The sequence below is a fragment of the Salarias fasciatus genome, chromosome 10 (genome assembly GCF_902148845.1).
Source record: "Salarias fasciatus chromosome 10, fSalaFa1.1, whole genome shotgun sequence".
NCBI lineage: Eukaryota > Metazoa > Chordata > Actinopteri > Blenniiformes > Blenniidae > Salarias > Salarias fasciatus.
Window position 1 is genome coordinate 194,025 of NC_043754.1, and position 23,125 is coordinate 217,149.

General features: G+C 51.6%; 1 protein-coding gene across 1 annotated transcript in view; it reads left to right on the plus strand.

Annotated features, from left to right (window-relative positions):
• The first annotated feature begins 7,383 nt into the window (after nt 1–7,383).
• dbn1 (drebrin 1) overlaps nt 7,384–23,125 on the plus strand; it is a 53,954-nt gene continuing 38,212 nt past the window's right edge. Inside the window, exons 1-4 of the mRNA XM_030101278.1 lie at nt 7,384–7,877; nt 10,487–10,542; nt 16,598–16,710; nt 17,349–17,419. Coding sequence (XP_029957138.1) covers nt 7,384–7,877; nt 10,487–10,542; nt 16,598–16,710; nt 17,349–17,419 — 734 coding nt within the window. The remainder of the gene's footprint in view (nt 7,878–10,486; nt 10,543–16,597; nt 16,711–17,348; nt 17,420–23,125) is intronic.

Sequence of the window (23,125 nt, forward strand, 5' to 3'; positions counted from 1 at the left end):
TTCGGCTGTGTTTGAGCGGGTGTTGATTATTTGGCTGTGTTTGAGCGGGTGTTGATTCTTCGGCTGTGATTGAGCGGGTGTTGATTCTTCGGCTGTGATTTAGAGGGTGTTGATTCTTCAGCTGTGACTGAGCGGGTGTTGATTCTTCGGCTGTGATTCAGAGGGTGTTGATTCTTCGGCTGTGATTTAGAGGGTGTTGATTCTTTGGCTGTGATTGAGCGGGTGTTGATTCTTCGGCTGTGATTGAGCGGGTGTTGATTCTTCGGCTGTGATTTAGAGGGTATTGATTCTTCGGCTGTGATTTAGAGGGTGTTGATTCTTTGGCTGTGATTGAGCGGGTGTCGATTCTTCGGCTGTGATTGAGCGGGTGTTGATTCTTCGGCTGTGATTTAGAGGGTATTGATTCTTCAGCTGTGATTGAGCGGGTGTTGATTATTCGGCTGTGATTTAGAGGGTATTGATTCTTTGGCTGTGATTGAGAGGGTGTTGATTCTTCGGCTGTGACTGAGCGGGTGTTGATTCTTTGGCTGTGTTTGAACGGGTGTTGATTCTTCAGCTGTGACTGAGCGGGTGTTGATTCTTCGGCTGTGATTCAGAGGGTGTTGATTCTTTGGCTGTGATTGAGCGGGTGTTGATTCTTCGGCTGTGATTGAGCGGGTGTTGATTCTTCGGCTGTGATTTAGAGGGTGTTGATTCTTCAGCTGTGACTGAGCGGGTGTTGATTCTTCGGCTGTGATTCAGAGGGTGTTGATTCTTCGGCTGTGATTTAGAGGGTGTTGATTCTTTGGCTGTGATTGAGCGGGTGTTGATTCTTCGGCTGTGATTGAGCGGGTGTTGATTCTTCGGCTGTGATTTAGAGGGTATTGATTCTTCGGCTGTGATTTAGAGGGTGTTGATTCTTTGGCTGTGATTGAGCGGGTGTTGATTCTTCGGCTGTGATTGAGCGGGTGTTGATTCTTCGGCTGTGATTTAGAGGGTATTGATTCTTCAGCTGTGATTGAGCGGGTGTTGATTATTTGGCTGTGATTTAGAGGGTATTGATTCTTTGGCTGTGATTGAGCGGGTGTTGATTCTTCGGCTGTGACTGAGCGGGTGTTGATTCTTTGGCTGTGTTTGAGCGGGTGTTGATTCTTTGGCTGTGTTTGAGCGGGTGTTGATTCTTCGGCTGTGATTTAGAGGGTGTTGATTCTTCGGCTGTGATTTAGAGGGTGTTGATTCTTTGGCTGTGATTGAGTGGGTGTTGATTCTTTGGCTGTGTTTGAGCGGGTGTTGATTCTTCGGCTGTGATTTAGAGGGTGTTGATTCTTCGGCTGTGATTGAGTGGGTGTTGATTATTCGGCTGTGATTCAGAGGGTGTTGATTCTTTGGCTGTGTTTGAGCAGGTGTTGATTCTTCGGCTGTGTTTGAGCGGGTGTTGATTATTCGGCTGTGTTTGAGCGGGTGTTGATTCTTCGGCTGTGATTTAGAGGGTGTTGATTCTTCGGCTGTGATTTAGAGGGTGTTGATTCTTTGGCTGTGTTTGAGCGGGTGTTGATTCTTTGGCTGTGATTTAGAGGGTATTGATTCTTCGGCTGTGATTTAGAGGGTGTTGATTCTTTGGCTGTGATTGAGCGGGTGTTGATTCTTTGGCTGTGTTTGAGCGGGTGTTGATTCTTTGGCTGTGTTTGAGTGGGTGTTGATTCTTCGGCTGTGATTTAGAGGGTGTTGATTCTTCGGCTGTGATTTAGAGGGTGTTGATTCTTCGGCTGTGATTTAGAGGGTGTTGATTCTTTGGCTGTGTTTGAGCAGGTGTTGATTCTTTGGCTGTGTTTGAGCGGGTGTTGATTATTCGGCTGTGTTTGAGCGGGTGTTGATTATTCGGCTGTGTTTGAGCGGGTGTTGATTCTTTGGCTGTGTTTGAGCAGGTGTTGATTCTTCGGCTGTGTTTGAGCGGGTGTTGATTCTTTGGCTGTGTTTGAGCGGGTTTTGATTATTCGGCTGTGATTCAGAGGGTGTTGATTCTTTGGCTGTGTTTGAGCAGGTGTTGATTCTTCGGCTGTGTTTGAGCGGGTGTTGATTCTTTGGCTGTGTTTGAGCGGGTGTTGATTATTCGGCTGTGATTCAGAGGGTGTTGATTCTTTGGCTGTGTTTGAGCAGGTGTTGATTCTTCGGCTGTGTTTGAGCGGGTGTTGATTATTCGGCTGTGATTCAGAGGGTGTTGATTCTTTGGCTGTGTTTGAGAGGGTGTTGATTATTCGGCTGTGATTGAGCGGGTGTTGATTCTTCGGCTGTGATTGAGCGGGTGTTGATTCTTCGGCTGTGATTGAGCGGGTGTTTATTCTTCGGCTGTGATTTAGAGGGTGTTGATTCTTCGGCTGTGATTTAGAGGGTGTTGATTATTCGGCTGTGTTTGAGTGGGTGTTGATTATTCAGCTGTGATTTAGAGGGTATTGATTCTTCAGCTGTGATTGAGCGGGTGTTGATTATTCGGCTGTGATTTAGAGGGTATTGATTCTTTGGCTGTGATTGAGCGGGTGTTGATTCTTCGGCTGTGACTGAGCGGGTGTTGATTCTTTGGCTGTGTTTGAACGGGTGTTGATTCTTCAGCTGTGACTGAGCGGGTGTTGATTCTTCGGCTGTGATTCAGAGGGTGTTGATTCTTTGGCTGTGATTGAGCGGGTGTTGATTCTTCGGCTGTGATTGAGCGGGTGTTGATTCTTCGGCTGTGATTTAGAGGGTGTTGATTCTTCAGCTGTGACTGAGCGGGTGTTGATTCTTCGGCTGTGATTCAGAGGGTGTTGATTCTTCGGCTGTGATTTAGAGGGTGTTGATTCTTTGGCTGTGATTGAGCGGGTGTTTATTCTTCGGCTGTGATTGAGCGGGTGTTGATTCTTCGGCTGTGATTTAGAGGGTATTGATTCTTCGGCTGTGATTTAGAGGGTGTTGATTCTTTGGCTGTGATTGAGCGGGTGTTGATTCTTCGGCTGTGATTTAGAGGGTATTGATTCTTCAGCTGTGATTGAGCGGGTGTTGATTATTTGGCTGTGATTTAGAGGGTGTTGATTCTTTGGCTGTGATTGAGTGGGTGTTGATTCTTTGGCTGTGTTTGAGCGGGTGTTGATTCTTCGGCTGTGATTTAGAGGGTGTTGATTCTTCGGCTGTGATTGAGTGGGTGTTGATTCTTCGGCTGTGATTCAGAGGGTGTTGATTCTTTGGCTGTGTTTGAGCAGGTGTGGATTCTTCGGCTGTGTTTGAGCGGGTGTTGATTATTCGGCTGTGTTTGAGCGGGTGTTGATTCTTCGGCTGTGATTTAGAGGGTGTTGATTCTTCGGCTGTGATTTAGAGGGTGTTGATTCTTTGGCTGTGTTTGAGCGGGTGTTGATTCTTTGGCTGTGATTTAGAGGGTATTGATTCTTCGGCTGTGATTTAGAGGGTGTTGATTCTTTGGCTGTGATTGAGTGGGTGTTGATTCTTCGGCTGTGATTTAGAGGGTGTTGATTCTTCGGCTGTGATTTAGAGGGTGTTGATTCTTCGGCTGTGATTTAGAGGGTGTTGATTCTTTGGCTGTGTTTGAGCGGGTGTTGATTATTCGGCTGTGTTTGAGCGGGTGTTGATTATTCGGCTGTGTTTGAGCGGGTGTTGATTCTTTGGCTGTGTTTGAGCAGGTGTTGATTCTTCGGCTGTGTTTGAGCGGGTGTTGATTCTTTGGCTGTGTTTGAGCGGGTGTTGATTATTCGGCTGTGATTCAGAGGGTGTTGATTCTTTGGCTGTGCTTGAGCAGGTGTTGATTTTTCGGCTGTGTTTGAGCGGGTGTTGATTATTCGGCTGTGTTTGAGCGGGTGTTGATTCTTTGGCTGTGTTTGAGCAGGTGTTGATTCTTCGGCTGTGTTTGAGCGGGTGTTGATTCTTTGGCTGTGTTTGAGCGGGTGTTGATTATTCGGCTGTGATTCAGAGGGTGTTGATTCTTTGGCTGTGCTTGAGCAGGTGTTGATTTTTCGGCTGTGTTTGAGCGGGTGTTGATTATTCGGCTGTGTTTGAGCGGGTGTTGATTCTTTGGCTGTGTTTGAGCAGGTGTTGATTCTTCGGCTGTGTTTGAGCGGGTGTTGATTCTTTGGCTGTGTTTGAGCGGGTGTTGATTATTCGGCTGTGATTCAGAGGGTGTTGATTCTTTGGCTGTGCTTGAGCAGGTGTTGATTTTTCGGCTGTGTTTGAGCGGGTGTTGATTCTTTGGCTGTGTTTGAGCGGGTGTTGATTATTCGGCTGTGATTCAGAGGGTGTTGATTCTTTGGCTGTGTTTGAGCAGGTGTTGATTCTTCGGCTGTGTTTGAGCGGGTGTTGATTATTCGGCTGTGATTCAGAGGGTGTTGATTCTTTGGCTGTGTTTGAGCGGGTGTTGATTATTCGGCTGTGATTCAGAGGGTGTTGATTCTTTGGCTGTGTTTGAGCGGGTGTTGATTCTTCGGCTGTGATTGAGCGGGTGTTGATTCTTTGGCTGTGATTTGGAGGGTGTTGATTCTTTGTTGATTACCTTGATCTTATATGTTTTGTTGCACCGTGGGTCTGAGAGGACTGTGATTTCATTTGTGCTGTATGTGTTTATGTATGGCACATTTGACCAATAAACTGACTTTGACTTTGACTTTGACTTTGGCTGTGATTGAGCGAGTGTTGATTTACTTGAATGGATCACGACGTTGTCTGTACCGGGACATCCTGGGGACATCCTGGGCGTCTCCTGGGGACGAAGCTGTCCTCAGGACCTGCAGGACCCCGGTCTTCGGGGGCTAACGCTAACGTTCCACTGGGATCCGTCGCACCGCCGCCGGTTAGCGTCTGGTTGACGTCTAATGACATTTGGGGACATGCACCTGACTAGCGCCCCTTTCCACGGCTGAGGCACCACCGAGGGCCCGCCCACGGCGCCTGGCGCTGGGAGGCGTGGTGTCGGTCATCTATGTGGACGTCATCCCAGTTCACAATAATCGTTGTTCATTCGTCAGGGCTCCAGGGGCGTCCGGGTGTCCCGTCCCGGTGCGTCGAGCCACCAGGTGAACCAGGTGTTTCCAGAGCCGCCATCTTGTGCCGGCTGCTCGTTCCTCCTCAGCTGCTCCGTGTTTCTTTTCATCAGTGATTCCCGTCTCTGTTTCCTCATTTCAACACTTGTTTCAACTGTTCTGAACAAACTGCAAACCGTACAGCAAGACTACCGACAGCAGTACCTAGAACACCCACATGACCCTGTTCTGTCTGGAACGTCCCTCATGACCCTGTTCTGTCTGGAACGTCCCTCATGACCCTGTTCTGTCTAGAACGTCCCTCATGACCCTGTTCTGTCTGGAACGTCCCTCATGACCCTGTTCTTTCTAGTCTTCATAGGCTTCCTGTCAAGAGTCTCATATTGATTTTAAAATCTTGGTTCTGATGTTCCGAGCTGTGAGGCCCCCCATGGTGAGGGCCTCTCGGTCCTTCACAGACTTGTAGTTCTCCTACCTAGAACCTCCTCTCAGTGAACCCTTCAGTCTTCAGACCAGACCCTCCTAAAGGTCCCAGGAACAGTTCCCCACCCGGGGGTCCGATGCCTTTAGGCTTCCGGACCAGAACCAGTCTGTGGACTCTGTGAAACCAGCTTGAAGACTCTAACTGAGAAGCTCTTCGCTGAATTTCTCCCCAGAGAAATCAGTGATGTGAAAAATGTGTGTTCTTGCTTTGTAGAGCGTTTTGTTGAGCTGAGCGGACGTTCTGCTGAACGTTCTCCCAGAAGAGGCAGTGGATGGAGCGGAGCCGTTCTGCTTCCTGACGGCGTTTTGTGAAGCGTTTCCACCTCTGTGGTGACGTTACGTAACAGCTCTCCAGGAACCTCTTCTCGTTCCTGATTCCTCTCTTCCTTTCATCTCAGCGTCCGATAAATAAAACTCCCACGTTACGCTGGGCATGCTGGGAAAGAGCCGTGGAAACGCCGCGTTCCATCGTCAGGAAAGAGGAGGAAAAGCAGCTGCTCCATTTACTAACTGGGACCGAGCAGGACCGAGCAGGACCGACCAGGACCGAGCAGGACCGAGCAGGACCGAGCAGGACTGACCAGGACCGAGCAGGACCGAGCAGGACTGAGCAGGACTGAGCAGGACCGACCAGGATCGAGCAGGACTGGCCAGGACCGAGCAGGACCGAGCAGGACCGAGCAGGACCGACCAGGACCGAGCAGGACTGAGCAGGACCGACCAGGATCGAGCAGGACTGGCCAGGACCGAGCAGGACCGAGCAGGACCGACCAGGACCGACCAGGACCGAGCAGGACTGACCAGGACTGAGCAGGACCGAGCAGGACCGAGCAGGACTGACCAGGACCGAGCAGGACCGAGCAGGACCGAGCAGGACTGGCCAGGACCGAGCAGGACCGACCAGGACCGAGCAGGACTGAGCAGGACCGACCAGGATCGAGCAGGACCGAGCAGGACCGAGCAGGACTGACCAGGACCGAGCAGGACCGAGCAGGACTGGCCAGGACCGAGCAGGACCGAGCAGGACTGACCAGGACCGAGCAGGACCGAGCAGGACCGAGCAGGACTGGCCAGGACCGAGCAGGACCGACCAGGACCGAGCAGGACTGAGCAGGACCGACCAGGATCGAGCAGGACCGAGCAGGACCGACCAGGACCGAGCAGGACCGAGCAGGACCGAGCAGGACTGGCCAGGACCGAGCAGGACCGAGCAGGACCGAGCAGGACCGAGCAGGACCGAGCAGGACCGAGCAGGACCGAGCAGGACTGAGCAGGGTCCGTGTTACCTTGACAGACTGACTCCGACTCTGAGCTGCTGAGGGACTGCCAGCAGCCACTAGGAGGACATGAAGGACTCGATGTCCTCATCCTTGTCCTTATCCCAGTCCTCATTCTGCTCCTCATCCTGGTCCCTCTTCTCATCCCAGTCCACATCCCAGTCCACATCCCAGTCCCTGTCTTTGTCCGTGTCCTCATCGTAGTCCTCTTTCTTCTCGTCTTCCTGGTGTCTCCAGACGTCCCAGCAGACGACGTCGTCCAGCTGTCTTGATGACACAGACACCTGGACCCGCATGGTCCAGATCCACCCTGCTGAGAGGACTACCAGATCCCGCTCCGCACAGGAACAGATCCACCTCAGACCCAGAGGCAGGAGGCCTGGAGGGGACGACTGCTGGGACCCGGTTTGACAGTAGCAGGAGGGACTTGCTGGAGGTTTTAGCTTCCTGGAGGAAGACCAGCAAGGTCTGGGTCCAGAAGAGCCTGGAGAGCCACTGGGAGCAGGGTGAGGTTGGTCCAGATTTTGCTCAAGGACACTTCAGTACACGGACAGGGCAAGATGGGGAATTGGACGAACAACCTTCCTATTATGGGAGGACAGCCCCGGTGACCTGGACGAGCATGGTTCATGTCAAGACCACAAGGAACCCCTGGAGAGGACCGCCAAGGACCCCTGGAGAGGACCACCAAGACCCCCTGGAGAGGACCACCAAGAACCCCTGGAGAGGACCACCAAGAACCCCTGGAGAGGACCACCAAGACCCCCTGGAGAGGACCACCAAGAACCCCTGGAGAGGACCACCAAGACCCCCTGGAGAGGACCACCAAGAACCCCTGGAGAGGACCACCAAGACCCCCTGGAGAGGACCACCAAGACCCCCTGGAGAGGACCACCAAGAACCCCTGGAGAGGACCACCAAGAACCCCTGGAGAGGACCGCCAAGAACCCCTGGAGAGGACCACCAGGAACCCCTGGAGAGGACCACCAAGAACCCCTGGAGAGGACCACCAAGACCCCCTGGAGAGGACCACCAAGACCCCCTGGAGAGGACCACCAAGAACCCCTGGAGAGGACCGCCAAGACCCCCTGGAGACCCCGGGACAGGACCGCCCGGAGGGACGGTGCGTCAGTCATTCTGTGGAACCCGAGATTCGCTCAGGAACATGACAGAAGCGGTTCTCCTGCAGCAGGACGCGTCACCGTGCTGCTCGTCGGGGCGTCACTATCGTCCCGCTCGGTCGTCATGGAGACACAGGGACAATGCAGAGGACGGTCTCACACAGGAAGTCTTTGTTTAACAGCAACACAGAACTTGGGGAACCTTTTCCGATGTTCCCCCAGGTGACCCCGAGAACCAAAACACAGACGTCTGGACCCTGTTTCAGGCCTCGGGCCCTGCTCCAGGCCCACCGCCACAGTGAGCGGGGTTATCGGAGCGGCGCGGCGCGCGGGGAATGTTGTGGCACGCGGCGTGGTGCGGCACGGTGCTTACATGCAGTGTAGGGCGGTGGAGCGGCGTGGAGCGGCGTGGAGCGGCGTGGAGCGGCGTGGAGCGGCGTGGAGCGGTGCGCAGCGGCGTGGAGCGGCGTGGAGCGGCGTGGAGCGGCGTGGAGCGGCGTGGAGCGGTGTGGAGCGGTGCGCAGCGGCGTGGAGCGGCGTGGAGCAGCATGGAGCGGTGCGCAGCGGCGTGGAGCGGCGTGGAGCGGCGTGGAGCGGCGTGGAGCGGCGTGGAGCGGTGCGCAGCGGCGTGGAGCGGTGTGGAGCGGTGCGCAGCGGCGTGGAGCAGCATGGAGCGGTGCGCAGCGGCGTGGAGCGGCGTGGAGCGGCGTGGAGCGGTGCGCAGCGGCGTGGAGCGGCGTGGAGCGGCGTGGAGCGGCGTGGAGCGGCGTGGAGCGGCGTGGAGCAGGTGGAGCGGGTGGAGCCGGTGGATCGGGTGGAGCTGGTGGATCGGGTGGAGCCGGTGGAGCCGGTGGATCGGGTGGAGCCGGTGGAGCCGGTGGATCGGGTGGAGCCGGTGGAGCCGGTGGATCGGGTGGAGCCGGTGGAGCCGGTGGATCGGGTGGAGCTGGTGGATCGGGTGGAGCTGGTGGAGCGGGTGGAGCTGGTGGAGCGGGTGGAGCTGGTGGAGCGGGTGGAGCCGGTGGAGCTGGTGGAGCGGGTGGAGCTGGTGGAGCGGGTGGAGCCGGTGGAGCGGGTGGAGCGGGTGGAGCTGGTGGAGCGGGTGGAGCTGGTGGAGCGGGTGGAGCCGGTGGATCGGGTGGAGCCGGTGGATCGGGTGGAGCAGGTGGAGCCGGTGGATCGGGTGGAGCCGGTGGAGCTGGTGGAGCGGGTGGAGCCGGTGGAGCGGGTGGAGCGGGTGGAGCTGGTGGAGCGGGTGGAGCTGGTGGAGCGGGTGGAGCCGGTGGATCGGGTGGAGCCGGTGGATCGGGTGGAGCAGGTGGAGCCGGTGGATCGGGTGGAGCCGGTGGAGCTGGTGGAGCGGGTGGAGCCGGTGGAGCCGGTGGAGCTGGTGGATCGGGTGGAGCCGGTGGATCGGGTGGAGCTGGTGGAGCGGGTGGAGCTGGTGGAGCGGGTGGAGCCGGTGGAGCCGGTGGAGCCGGTGGAGCCGGTGGAGCTGGTGGATCGGGTGGAGCCGGTGGATCGGGTGGAGCTGGTGGAGCGGGTGGAGCCGGTGGAGCCGGTGGAGCCGGTGGAGCTGGTGGATCGGGTGGAGCCGGTGGATCGGGTGGAGCCGGTGGAGCCGGTGGAGCTGGTGGATCGGGTGGAGCCGGTGGATCGGGTGGAGCCGGTGGATCGGGTGGAGCAGGTGGAGCCGGTGGATCGGGTGGAGCCGGTGGAGCTGGTGGAGCTGGTGGAGCGGGTGGAGCGGGTGGAGCCGGCTCCGCCTCCGTGGGCAGACTGAAGCTCTGTGTTCTGACCCGGCACTGGAATTTACCAGCTTTATCTCCACCTGTGAAGGCAGCACAGCCCTCTGAACCTCAGAATGTCAGAGTTCAAGGGTCAACCAGCTGATTATCATCCATCCATCCATCCATCCATCATCCAATCAGCATCCATCCATCCATCCTGTCAGCATCCATCCATCATCCAGTCAGCATCCATCCATCCTTCCTGTCAGCATCCATCCATCCATCCATCCATCCATCCATCCATCCATCCCAAAGGTTCTTCCCCTCCCCCTCCTCCTCAGTCCATCACTGATCTTCCAGGTTGGAGGAGTGAATCATGAAGGAGTGAATCATGAAGGAGTGAATCATGAAGGAGTGAATCATGAATCTCTTCTTCTCTGAATATCAGCCTGTTTTCTGCTGATGAGTCACTTCAGTCTGATTCAGCTGCTTCTCACTCTGCAGGGTTCAAGGTTCAGGTTCAGTCTGCCACTTAAAGTCTGATGCACTGAGGTCAACTCTGTGTGTGTGTGTGTGTGTGTGTGTGTGTGTGTGTGTGTGTGTGTGTGTGTGTGTGTGTGTGTGTTTATATAATGCAGTGGGTGGATACTGCTTGGCGAGGAAGGAAACACTTCTTATGGTGACCCAAGCTGCTCACATGCTAATCTGTGGGCCGAGGTGTGTGTGTGTGTGTGTGTGTGTGTGTGTGTGTGTGTGTGTGTGTGTGTGTGTGTGTGTGTGTGTGTGTGTGTGTTTGTGCTTGTGTGTGTGTGTGTGTGTGTGTGTGTGTGTGTGTGTGTGTGTGTGTGTTTTGTGACTAACACTCTGCTTTGTTCTCCCAGGGCCTTGTACACATATGAAGATGACAGTGATGATTTGACGCTGGCGTCGTCCGGAGGTACGTTTCCTGTCCAGACTGAGGCTGTTGGGAAGCGCGTACTGACCTGCTCCTCATACTGACTTACTGAGTATGCAGAGCGTCTACACTGGCAGTATGCCATTTTGAGTATGCGAGAAGTTCGCGGACGCATACTGCATTCACCAGAAATGTTGAGTAGACATCGTGTGTTCACTACTCATACTGAAATTACCCAAGATGCAACGCGACGGACAGCGGGAGAGCGGGAGCCGATGAGCACGGAGCAGCAGCAGCATGATGGATTATTTATTTGAATAAACTTTGTTCAGTTGACAGTGACTGTTTGTTGCTGATGAACATCTACCAAGCTGAGTATGGCTCAGACAGGATTTCCCCTCCAGAGTTTGAGCCAGGCGGGATGTTCTGTTAGAGATTTCTGATTGGATTGACGCTGATTAAAAATAGTTAAAAAAAAAAAAAAATGAAACAAAAAAACACATCTGACACTGAGTCCCTGCTGAAAGCGACCATGTTGTACCGAAGACGGCGAGTCGATCTTTGTTGAGGAGCTGAAAAAACTCTCGGTGGGTAAGGCGTCGTCACTGGTCCAATTCCGTTAACGGGACACCGGTCCGAACGGCGACGTTAAGCCAGACGTATCGCTGAAAGCTTGGCTTCTTGTTTTCAAAGTAAAAGCTCAGATTTATCACTGAGGTGTTTTTGCATGAGAAAGGGGAAGGGGGCTTTATTTTTGAGAAAATAACCGGAAGTGCGTTGCTCACTCACATTTCGTTGCTCACTCACATTTCGGCGAATTCGTCCAAACAAAATCCTAAACGGCTGATATTCAGACAAACAAACGCCACACTCGCTCTGGACCGCCACCTGTCGCCTCATTTAAAAAAAATCTGAAAAAAGTTCTACGTTTGAAGAGTTTAGAGCTGAAGTGAAATCAGCTTCAGCAGGTCGATTTCGGCTCGGGGAGGAGTGCAATGCATTGTGGGTTATTATGTAGTATGCTGTAGTGTAAACGCTTTGCATACTGTCTGATGGACTGAGTATGCAGTATGGACAGTATGGGTATGGAAGTATGCAGAAGGCAGTATGCGGTTTCCAACACAGCCCATGTCTTTCTCCAGCCCACTTCCTGTTCACCCTTTCAGAGTAAAGTGGAGTTGACTTCCTAGTTACTACAACAGCATTGTGAAGGAGCAGCTCATCACTCACTCTGACAACACACACACACACACACACACACACACACACACACACACACACACACACACACACACACACGGACTATTTGCCACTTCCTGGTTCTGGACTCCCCTCACAGAACCTCCCCATGGCTCCCAGAGAACAGTTCTGTAGTTCAGTTGAGGGTTCTGCTCCTTCACGTCAGCTCTCATATGTTCTCCGTTCAGACGACACACACTCTCCGGACAACACACACTCTCTGGACAACACACACTCTCCAGACAACACACACTCTCCGGACAACATACACTCTCCGGACAACATACACTCTCCGGACAACACACACTCTCCGGACAACACACACTCTCCAGACAACACACACTCTCCGGACAACATACACTCTCCAGACAACACACACTCTCCGGACAACATACACTCTCCAGACAACACACACTCTCCAGACAACACACACTCTCCGGACAACATACACTCTCCGGACAACATACACTCTCCAGACAACACACACTCTCCAGACAACACACACTCTCCAGACAACACACACTCTCCGGACAACATACACTCTCCAGACAACACACACTCTCCAGACAACACACACTCTCCAGACAACACACACTCTCCAGACAACACACACTCTCCAGACAACACACACTCTCCGGACAACATACACTCTCCAGACAACACACACTCTCCAGACAACACACACTCTCCAGACAACACACACTCTCCGTACCATGCTGTCCTCGCTGCAGTCAGACAGAGGTGCTCCTACACACTCGGCCTCTTCGGGGCGCTGGGAGGGAAAACAGCCTCCCTGGAGTGTGTGTGTGTGTGTGTGTGTGTGTGTGTGTGTGTGTGTGTGTGTGTGTGTGTGTGTGTGTGTGTGTGTGTGTGTGTGTGTTTCACGTCTGTGTCATGTACATTTCAGTTTGTTGACAAACATGTCTTTTGGGAATGTGTTATGTTTGGTGGCCACGCCCAGTGGGAGGGGCTTATCAGACAGTTGGCTGGCTCGAGTCGTGGAGGAAGTGTCTGTTGGAGAGTTGTGATAAAGGAAAGAGTGAGACAGATTTGGAGATGATGAAAAGATGACTGTCTTGTTGACGTTCTGCTGTCTGGAGGAAGGTTCTAGAGCAGAGTTCCGACCAGACCTGGATCCTGATCTGCAGTGGTCACACACGGTTCTGTCGTGGAGTTGTGCCTCAACTACCTGTAAATCATTTCTTTTGTGTCATTTTTCATTTTCAACTCTTCAAATATTTCTTGTTTCGTCTCTGGGATTTTGCAGCAGTGAAAAAAAAAATCACAAATCACAAACCACAGCAAGAAGGTCCTCGGTTCAAATCCCGGATAGGGCTCAGGCCTTTCTGTGTGGAGTTTGCATGTTCTCCCCGTGTGTGCGTGGGTTCCCTCCGGGTACTCCGGCTTCCTCCCACGGTCCAAAAACATGCATGCTAGGTTAATTGATCACCCTAAATTGCCCCTAGGTATGAATGTGTGAATGGTTGTTTGTCTATATATGTCAGCCCTGCGACAGACTGGCGACCTCTCCAGGGTGACCCCGCCTTCGTCCACAGCAGCTGGGATCGGCTCCAGCCACCCGCCACCCCGAAAGGGATAAAGCGGCAGAAAATGATTGAATGAAAATAAAATCATTTGATATTTCAGTCAACCTGGACTCCACCGTATTATTATTATTATTATTTTTATAGACGTTTCCTGGAAGGAACCCTGTCACAAGTGTAAGGTGGAGTAAAAGGAAAGCCCACTTCCTGTTTACTCCCTCAGAGTTAAGTGGAGCTGACTTCCTGTTTACTCCTTCACAGTAAAGTGGAGCTGACTTCCTGTTTAGTCCTTCAGAGTAATGTGGAGCTGACTTCCTGTTTACAACTTCAGAGTAAAGTGGAGCTGACTTCCTGTTCACTCCTTCACAGTAAAGTGGAGCTGACTTCCTGTTCACTCCTTCACAGTAAAGTGGAGTCACTCTGCTGTCATCCGCAACTGAACATTAGCTAGCAATCAGTAACTGGCAACTAGTTGCTAGTCAGTCCAAGAAAGTGATTTTAAAGATAACAAGGAGAATTAAATGATGCTAATGCTAATTCTAAAGATCATTGGAACAGAATAAACAGTGCTAATGATTTTTTTTTTTTTTTTGTATGTGGTCCTGTGCAGCCTGGAAGCAGCAGAACCTTCGTTCTGCTGCTGTTCTGCTCCAGACTGACTTGTTCTTCCAAGAGGAGCTCATCAGTGTAAAGCTGCTCTTGATAACTTGGTTTCTCACTTTATTGCTTAGAGTCCTGCTGCAGGACACTGCTGGAGCTGATGGGGGGACAGAAAGACAGGAAGACAGACAGAGACAGAAGGACACAAACAAGTGGACAAGCCAGCAAAGGAGAGTGTAGATAAGGGAGAGACCAAAGACACGACAATCCTCCAATTAACATGGTTAACGGTTACCTCTGTGTGTTAACGGTTACCTGTCAGTGTGTTAACGGTTACCTCTGTGTGTTAACGGTTAACTGTCAGTGTGTTAGCGGTTACCTCAGTGTGTTAGCGGTTACCTCTGTGTGTTAACGGTTAACTGTCAGTGTGTTAACGGTTACCTCTGTGTGTTAACGGTTAACTGTCAGTGAGTGAACGGTTACCTGTGTGTTAACGGTTAACTGTCAGTGTGTTAACGGTTACCTCTGTGTGTTAGCAGTTATCTCAGTGTGTTAGCAGTTACCTCTGTGTGTTATTGGTTACCTCTGTGTGTTAACGGTTAACTGTCAGTGAGTGAACGGTTACCTGTGTGTTAACGGTTAACTGTCAGTGTGTTAACGGTTACCTCTGTGTGTTAGCAGTTATCTCAGTGTGTTAGCGGTTACCTCTGTGTGTTAGCAGTTACCTCTGTGTGTTAGCGGTTACCTCTGTGTGTTAGCGGTTAACTGTCAGTGTGTTAGCGGTTACCTCTGTGTGTTAGCGGTTAACTGTCAGTGTGTTAGCAGTTACCTCTGTGTGTTAACGGTTAACTGTTAGTGTGTTAACGGTTAACTCTGTGTGTTAACAGTTACCTCTGTGTGTTAACGGTTAACTGTCAGTGTGTTAGCAGTTACCTCTGTGTGTTAACGGTTAACTGTTAGTGTGTTAACGGTTAACTCTGTGTGTTAACAGTTAACTGTCAGTGTGTTAGCAGTTACCTCTGTGTGTTAACGGTTAACTGTTAGTGTGTTAACGGTTAACTCTGTGTGCTAACAGTTAACTGTCAGTGTGTTAGCGGTTACCTCTGTGTGTTAGCAGTTACCTCAGTGTGTTAGCGGTTACCTCTGTGTGTTAGCGGTTAACTGTCAGTGTGTTAGCGGTTACCTCTGTGTGTTAGCAGTTACCTCAGTGTGTTAGCGGTTACCTCTGTGTGTTAGCGGTTAACTGTCAGTGTGTTAGCGGTTACCTCTGTGTGTTAGCAGTTACCTCAGTGTGTTAGCGGTTACCTCTGTGTGTTAGCGGTTAACTGTCAGTGTGTTAACGGTTAACTCTGTGTGTTAACAGTTAACTGTCAGTGTGTTAGCGGTTACCTCTGTGTGTTAGCGGTTACCTCTGTGTGTTAACGGTTAACTGTCAGTGTGTTAACGGTTACCTCTGTGTGTTAACAGTTACCTCTGTGTGTTAACGGTTAACTCTGTGTGTTAACAGTTAACTGTCAGTGTGTTAGCAGTTACCTCTGTGTGTTAACAGTTACCTCTGTGTGTTAGCGGATAACTGTCAGTGTGTTAACAGTTAACTCTGTGTGTTAACAGTTAACTGTCAGTGTGTTAGCAGTTACCTCTGTGTGTTAGCGGTTACCTCTGTGTGTTAACGGTTAACTGTCAGTGTGTTAGCGGTTACGTCTGTGTGTTAGCAGTTACCTCAGTGTGTTAGCGGTTACCTCTGTGTGTTAGCAGTTACCTCTGTGTGTTAGCGGTTACCTCTGTGTGTTAGCGGTTAACTGTCTGTGTGTTAGCGGTTACCTCTGTGTGTTAGCGGTTACCTCTGTGTGTTAGCGGTTAACTATCAGTGTGTTAACGGTTACCTCTGTGTGTTAACGGTTAACTGTCAGTGTGTTAGCGGTTACGTCTGTGTGTTAGCGGTTACCTCAGTGTGTTAGCTTTTACCTCTGTGTGTTAGCGGTTAACTGTCAGTGTGTTAGCGGTTACCTCTGTGTGTTAGCAGTTACCTCAGTGTGTTAGCAGTTACCTCAGTGTGTTAGCGGTTACCTCTGTGTGTTTAGCGGTTACCTCTGTGTGTTAGCAGTTGCCTCAGTGTGTTAGCGGTTACCTCTGTGTGTTAGCGGTTACCTCTGTGTGTTAGCAGTTACCTCAGTGTGTTAGCAGTTACCTCTGTGTGTTAGCGGTTACCTCTGTGTGTTTAGCGGTTACCTCTGTGTGTTAGCAGTTGCCTCAGTGTGTTAGCGGTTGCCTCTGTGTGTTAGCGGTTACCTCTGTGTGTTTAGCGGTTACCTCTGTGTGTTAGCGGTTAAATGTCAGTGTGTTAGCGGTTACCTCTGTGTGTTAGCAGTTACCTCAGTGTGTTAGCTTTTACCTCTGTGTGTTAGCGGTTAACTGTCAGTGTGTTAGCGGTTACCTCTGTGTGTTAGCAGTTGCCTCAGTGTGTTAGCGGGTACCTCTGTGTGTTAGCAGTTACCTCAGTGTGTTAGCGGTTACCTCTGTGTGTTTAGCGGTTACCTCTGTGTGTTAGCAGTTGCCTCAGTGTGTTAGCGGTTACCTCTGTGTGTTAGCGGTTAACTGTCAGTGTGTTAGCGGTTACCTCTGTGTGTTAATGGTCCACTGTCAGTTTGTTGCTGAGTGACCGTCGCTGTGGTAAGGTATTCGCGCTGAATGGCGGTTGTGTTCTCCTGTTGCAGGCGGCGGCCTTCCTGAAATCTCGCTGACCTTCGACAGCAGCCGGGTGATGTACGGCTTCTGCAGCCTGAAGGAGCCCAACGCCGCCCTGCCTCGGTTCATCCTCATCAACTGGGTGAGAGCGCCATGCTCTCGGCAGTGTGTGCTGCTGCTGCATGATGGGAAGATAGCCACAGCTGCATCTGTAGCCTGAGGGCTAGCATGCGCCAACGTTAACATAGCCTGAGGGCTAGCATGCGCTAGTGTTAACATAGCCTGAGGGCTAGCATGTGCTAGCGTTAACATAGCTAGGGGCTAGCATGCGCTAGCGTTAACATAGCTTGAGGGCCAGCATGTGCTAACGTTAACATAGCCTGAGGGCTGGTATGGGCAAGTTGCCCACTGTGACAGTCTGAGCCGTTTGACAGGATTTTTTCTCATGTCACCCTCTGCTGGTGGACAACAGAACTGCAGTATGTCATCTGCTCACCAGATAATATATATATCAGATAATAACAATCTGCAGCCTCAGTTTGGATGTGAAGGTCATTAATAATGGACTGAAACCACACGCGCACACACACACACACACACACACACACACACACACACACACACACACACTCACACTCACACTCACACTCACACTCACACACACACACACACACACAGGTGGTGTGTGTGTGGCTGCTTGTCTTGCCTGTCTCTGGAGGAGCTCTGATGTTTGGCTCCAGGGACCAGGAGACAGGAAGTGACGCTTGTGTGTCTTCTCAGGTCGGGGACGACGTGCCGGATGCCAGGAAGTGCGCCTGTGCCAGCCACGTGGCCACCATCGCCGACTTCTTCCAGGTCTCTCTCACACACACACACACACACACACACACACACACACACACACACACACACACACACACACACTCAGTGAGACTGAGACACACCGAAATGCTCCTCCTGGCTCCTCCTCATCAGGCAGCCTTCATAAAAAACTCTGCACCTGTGAACCAGAAATGATGGAAACTGGCATTAAATGGTGACTGGACGACACTTCTATAGCGCTTTTCATCTGCATTATCACATCTACCCGCTCACACTCACATTCACACACCGGCAGAGGCGGCTGCCATGCAAGGCGCTCAGTCCATCCACTGGGAGCAATTTGGGGTTCAGTGTCTTGCCCAAGGACACTTCGACATGCAGAGACAGGAATCGAACTAACAACCTCCTGACTGTCAGACGACTCCCCACTGATCCAGAGCCGCCCCACATTATCTCTGACCTGTTTAACAGAGAGGGAACTAACCAGAGAGACTAGTAACTGACCTGTTTAACAGAGAGGGGACTAACCAGAGAGACTAGTAACTGACCTGTTTAAGTAAGTAAGTAAGTAAGTAAAAGTTTATTTATATAGCACATTTACAAGCGGCTTAGCCGTGCCAAAGTGCTTCACACAAGTGCAGAGAAAAGAAACAAACAAAAAACGGTGAAAAGACAAAACAGCACAAACAAATTAAAACACATCTCAAACTCGAGCGCCAAGGAAAGACCTAGCTGAAGGCCAAGGCAAAGAGGTGGGTCTTCAGCAGTGATTTAAAAATTCCCACAGACTCGGCCGCACGGATGTGGGGGGGAAGGGAGTTCCACAGCCTCGGGGCAGTAACAGAAAAGGCTCTGTCCCCCCTGGTTTTTAGCCTGGTCCTGGGAATGAAGAGGAGGCGTTGGTCAGCCGACCGTAACGCTCTGGAAGAGTTGAGGGGGCGGAGAAGATCGGTCAGGTAGGGAGGGGCGAGGAGATGAAGAGATTTAAAAACTGTTAAAAGAATTTTGAAATCAATGCGGTGGCGGACGGGGAGCCAGTGAAGGGAAGCGAGAACCGGAGTGATGTGAGCGTGTTTTTTGGTGGAGGTGAGGAGTCGGGCGGCAGAGTTCTGGACGAGCTGCAGGCGGTGGAGTTGGGCTTTATCAATACCGGTGTAAAGACTATTGCAATAATCCAGGTGTGAGGTGACAAAGGCGTGAATGGCCTGCTCTAGCCCCGCCTGGGGAAGGTAAGTTTTAATTTTGGCTAAAGTCCTCAGGTTGAGAAAACTTCTTCTGATGACTGCGCTGATCTGCTGCTCGAACTTGAAGGAACTGTCGAAGACCACACCAAGATTCCTGACAGCTGGCTTGGACTTCAAGGCAAGAGTACCCAGGGCGTTGGAGAGAGATGCTGGGGCGGCTTTGCCAAATACAATAACCTCAGTCTTATCCTCATTGAGGTTGAGGAAATTTGCTGTCATCCATGCCTTAATGTCAGACATGCAGTCAAACAGAGGCTGGAGAGCAGCAGGGTCGTCGGCCTTGAAGGGGAGGTACAACTGAACGTCGTCCGCGTAGCAGTGGAAGGAGATATTATATTTATTTATAATATCTCCTAGGGGCAATATGTATAGGATGAACAGAATGGGGCCTAATATGGAGCCTTGAGGCACACCGCAGGAGAGGGGGGCTGCAGAGGAGGTGAAGTCTCCCAGCTGAACAGAGAAGCTCCTGTCAGTCAGGTAGGAACGGAAAAATTCCAGAACTGTACCTCTGATGCCCAGGTGTTCGAGGCGAGACAGTAGGACCCTGTGGTCCACTGAATCGAAGGCGGAGGTGAGATCGAGAAGCACCAGGACCACAGGGCTACCTGAGTCCGTAGCTAAGAGCAGGTCGTTAAGGACTCTCAGGAGGGCAGTCTCTGTGCTGTGGCCAGATCTGAAACCGGACTGGAATTTTTCAAAGCCGTTATTATCTGTTAAGAATGGTTGCAGCTGGGAGTATACTTCACGCTCGATGACTTTGGAGAGGAAGGGCAGTTTGGAGATGGGCCTGAAGTTTGCAACGGAGGAGGGGTCGAGGTTGGGCTTTTTTAATAGAGGGTGCACCACAGCATGCTTGAACGCTGGCGGGACACAACCAGTGGACAAGATGCAGTTGACTATTGAGAGGAGGAAGGGGGCAACTGAGTCAAGGACTGTTGGATCCTTGAGAAGGCGCGAAGGTAGGCAGTCAGAGGGGCAGTTGGAAGGCCGCAGGTGCCTGACTACGGCAGAGAGAGAAGCTACCGAGGCGGGTTCAAACCGTGAGAATGTTGCTGACAGGGGGAGGGGGGGAGGGATGGGGGGTGAGAAGGGGCCAGTAGGGGGCCTGAGTGCGGCGATCTTGCTAATGAAGAATTGTTGTAAGCTATCACAGAGGGCAGTGGAGGGCCTGACGGGGGGATCATTACGGGGGTTGATGAGGGAATTCAGTGTGTGAAAGAGAACCTGAGGTTTGTGACAGTTAGAGGAAATCAGATTAGAGATGTGCTGAGCCTTCGCATATTTCACAGCTCGATGGTAGGCTGTCAGGGAACTGCGGAGGATTTGAAGGGAAACGAGGAGGCGGTCCTTCTTCCATTTGCGCTCAGCGCGTCTGCAGATGCGTCTGAGGGCACGCGTGGTAGCGTTTAGCCATGGAGTGGTCTGAGTTTTGGGACACTTGGGTTTGAGAGGAGCAATGGAGTCCAGAATTGATTTGCAGACTGAGGAGAACATGGAGAGAAGCTCATCAGCAGGAGTTCTGACTATAGAGTCTGAAGGCAGCCTACACACCGACGAGTCACTGAAGGCGGCAGAAAATTGCTCAGCAGTAGATGGGTTCAGAGAGCGTGAGACCAGTTTGGGGGCCTTATGGAGACTACCTGAGCATTCGATTGAAACAGAAAACAAAATTGGGGAGTGGTCAGAGAAAGCCATGGCACAGATCTCATCAACATTGACAGAAACGCCATGGGCGAGGACAAGGTCAAGAGTGTGGCCCTTTTCGTGGGTGGGGCCATCAACAGCTTGAACAAGACTGAATGAGTTAAGGAGGTTCAGAAAATCCCGGGCCAGAGGCTGTGAGACACAGCAAACATGGATATTAAAATCACCACAGATAATGAAATTGTCATATCTGACCACAAGCCCCGACAGAAAATCAGCGAAGTCCGAGATGAAGTCCTTGTTGAATTTGGGGGGACGGTAGACCACTGCACACAGAAAAGGTGGATTCAGATTTAGTTCAAACAGTTGCAGTTCGAAGCTAGCAAAGCCATTCTGAGGGATCTGCCGACAGTGAAAAGACGACTTGAAGATGGAGGCGAGGCCTCCACCTCTCCCTGATGTTCGGGGAGAATTTAGGAAACAGCAGTTGGGTGGGCAGAGCTCAGAAAACGAAGTATTCTCACCAGAGGAGAGCCAGGTCTCACACAGAAACAGGAAATCCAGCCCTCGAGAGACGAAGAAGTCATTTAGCGCAAAAGTTTTGTTGGATACAGACCGCACATTTAGCAGAGCCATTTGGAGGGTTAAAACATCTCTGGGGCGGTGTCGCCGCAGGCTCCGCAGGACTGAGTGGTCGACTCCGGGCCTCTGACTACAAGTCCCATCGGCCCCAGCGCTCGGATGACGTCGGCAGAGTGCGCCGCGAGTTTCTGGAGCCCAGAGGGATGGAGCCGTAGCAGGGCAGCTTTGGAAGTAAACAAACTTTCTCCGAGCACTCCGATGGACATAGCGGGGTCGTCGAAGGAGTCCATGAAGTCTGATGGCTCCGATGCAGGATGGAGTGGAGAGGTTGTTGAGTTTGAGCAGCTGCGAGGCGGAATATCTCAGAGACATGCCTGGTCCCGGTGCAGTTAGCCTGAAGCTGGCTAACTCGTCGCTAGTTGGTCCAGTGATCGCTGCTAGCCCAAACACGAACTGGAGCAGAAACCAGCTGGAAAGTAACGTCGGGACGAGCCGGGTAGGAAGATGGATCCAGGCAGCTGGCTGACCCATCCCAGGGCCCGATGGCAGGTAGTCCCGGAGGGCGGTGGTGACCAGAATGGATATTCCAGGAGAACAGCTGATCACAGTCGGCGCTCGGATGGCTGGACGGGGAGGATGGCGCCTCCAGGGAAACAGCTAAGCCTCACAACGGGACCCGAAGACACGGTGTCACCCGTCAGCATAGGCACGGCGTCGAGGGGCAGGCTTGCTTCTCCAGGGGAACCGCCGACAGCGGAGGTATGAGCAACAGGCCGCGGCCGATACTCAGGAGTGATAAAGCAGGTAAATTTCAAAAGTCACTTAAAAGTCCGAGTTAGAAACAGTAAAACCGGCGCGGGCCAAGACAGACAGGCAAAATGTCAAAAAAAAAAGAAACTAGGGCTTGAAAAGCTTAAAAAATGCATTAAAAAGCTTAAAAAAGCTTTAGAGAACGGAGAAGCGGCGAACACAGCAACGCCAGCGTCCTCTCACGTCTCACGTCGGGGTCGTTAGATTGAACGACCCCGAATTCTCAGGGTCAGAGAGGAGGGAACTAACCAGAGAGACTAGTAACTGACCTGTTTAACAGAGAGGGAACTAACCAGAGAAACTAGTAACTGACCTGTTTAACAGAGAGGGGACTAACCAGAGAGACTAGTAACTGACCTGTTTAACAGAGAGGGAACTAACCAGAGAGACTAGTAACTGACCTGTTTAACAGAGAGGGGACTAACCAGAGAGACTAGTAACTGACCTGTTTAACAGAGAGGGGACTAACCAGAGAGACTAGTAACTGACCTGTTTAACAGAGAGGGAACTAACCAGAGAGACTAGTAACTGACCTGTTTAACAGAGAGGGAACTAACCAGAGAGACTAGTAACTGACCTGTTTAACAGAGAGGGAACTAACCAGAGAGACTAGTAACTGACCTGTTTAACAGAGAGGGGACTAACCAGAGAGACTAGTAACTGACCTGTTTAACAGAGAGGGAACTAACCAGAGAGACTAGTAACTGACCTGTTTAACAGAGAGGGGACTAACCAGAGAGACTAGTAACTGACCTGTTTAACAGAGAGGGAACTAACCAGAGAGACTAGTAACTGACCTGTTTAACAGAGAGGGGACTAACCAGAGAGACTAGTAACTGACCTGTTTAACAGAGAGGGAACTAACCAGAGAGACTAGTAACTGACCTGTTTAACAGAGAGGGGACTAACCAGAGAGACTAGTAACTGACCTGTTTAACAGAGAGGGGACTAACCAGAGAGACTAGTAACTGACCTGTTTAACAGAGAGGGAACTAACCAGAGAGACTAGTAACTGACCTGTTTAACAGAGAGGGAACTAACCAGAGAGACTAGTAACTGACCTGTTTAACAGAGAGGGAACTAACCAGAGAGACTAGTAACTGACCTGTTTAACAGAGAGGGAACTAACCAGAGAGACTAGTAACTGACCTGTTTAACAGAGAGGGGACTAACCAGAGAGACTAGTAACTGACCTGTTTAACAGAGAGGGAACTAACCAGAGAGACTAGTAACTGACCTGTTTAACAGAGAGGGGACTAACCAGAGAGACTAGTAACTGACCTGTTTAACAGAGAGGGAACTAACCAGAGAGACTAGTAACTGACCTGTTTAACAGAGAGGGAACTAACCAGAGAGACTAGTAACTGACCTGTTTAACAGAGAGGGGACTAACCAGAGAGACTAGTAACTGACCTGTTTAACAGAGAGGGGACTAACCAGAGAGACTAGTAA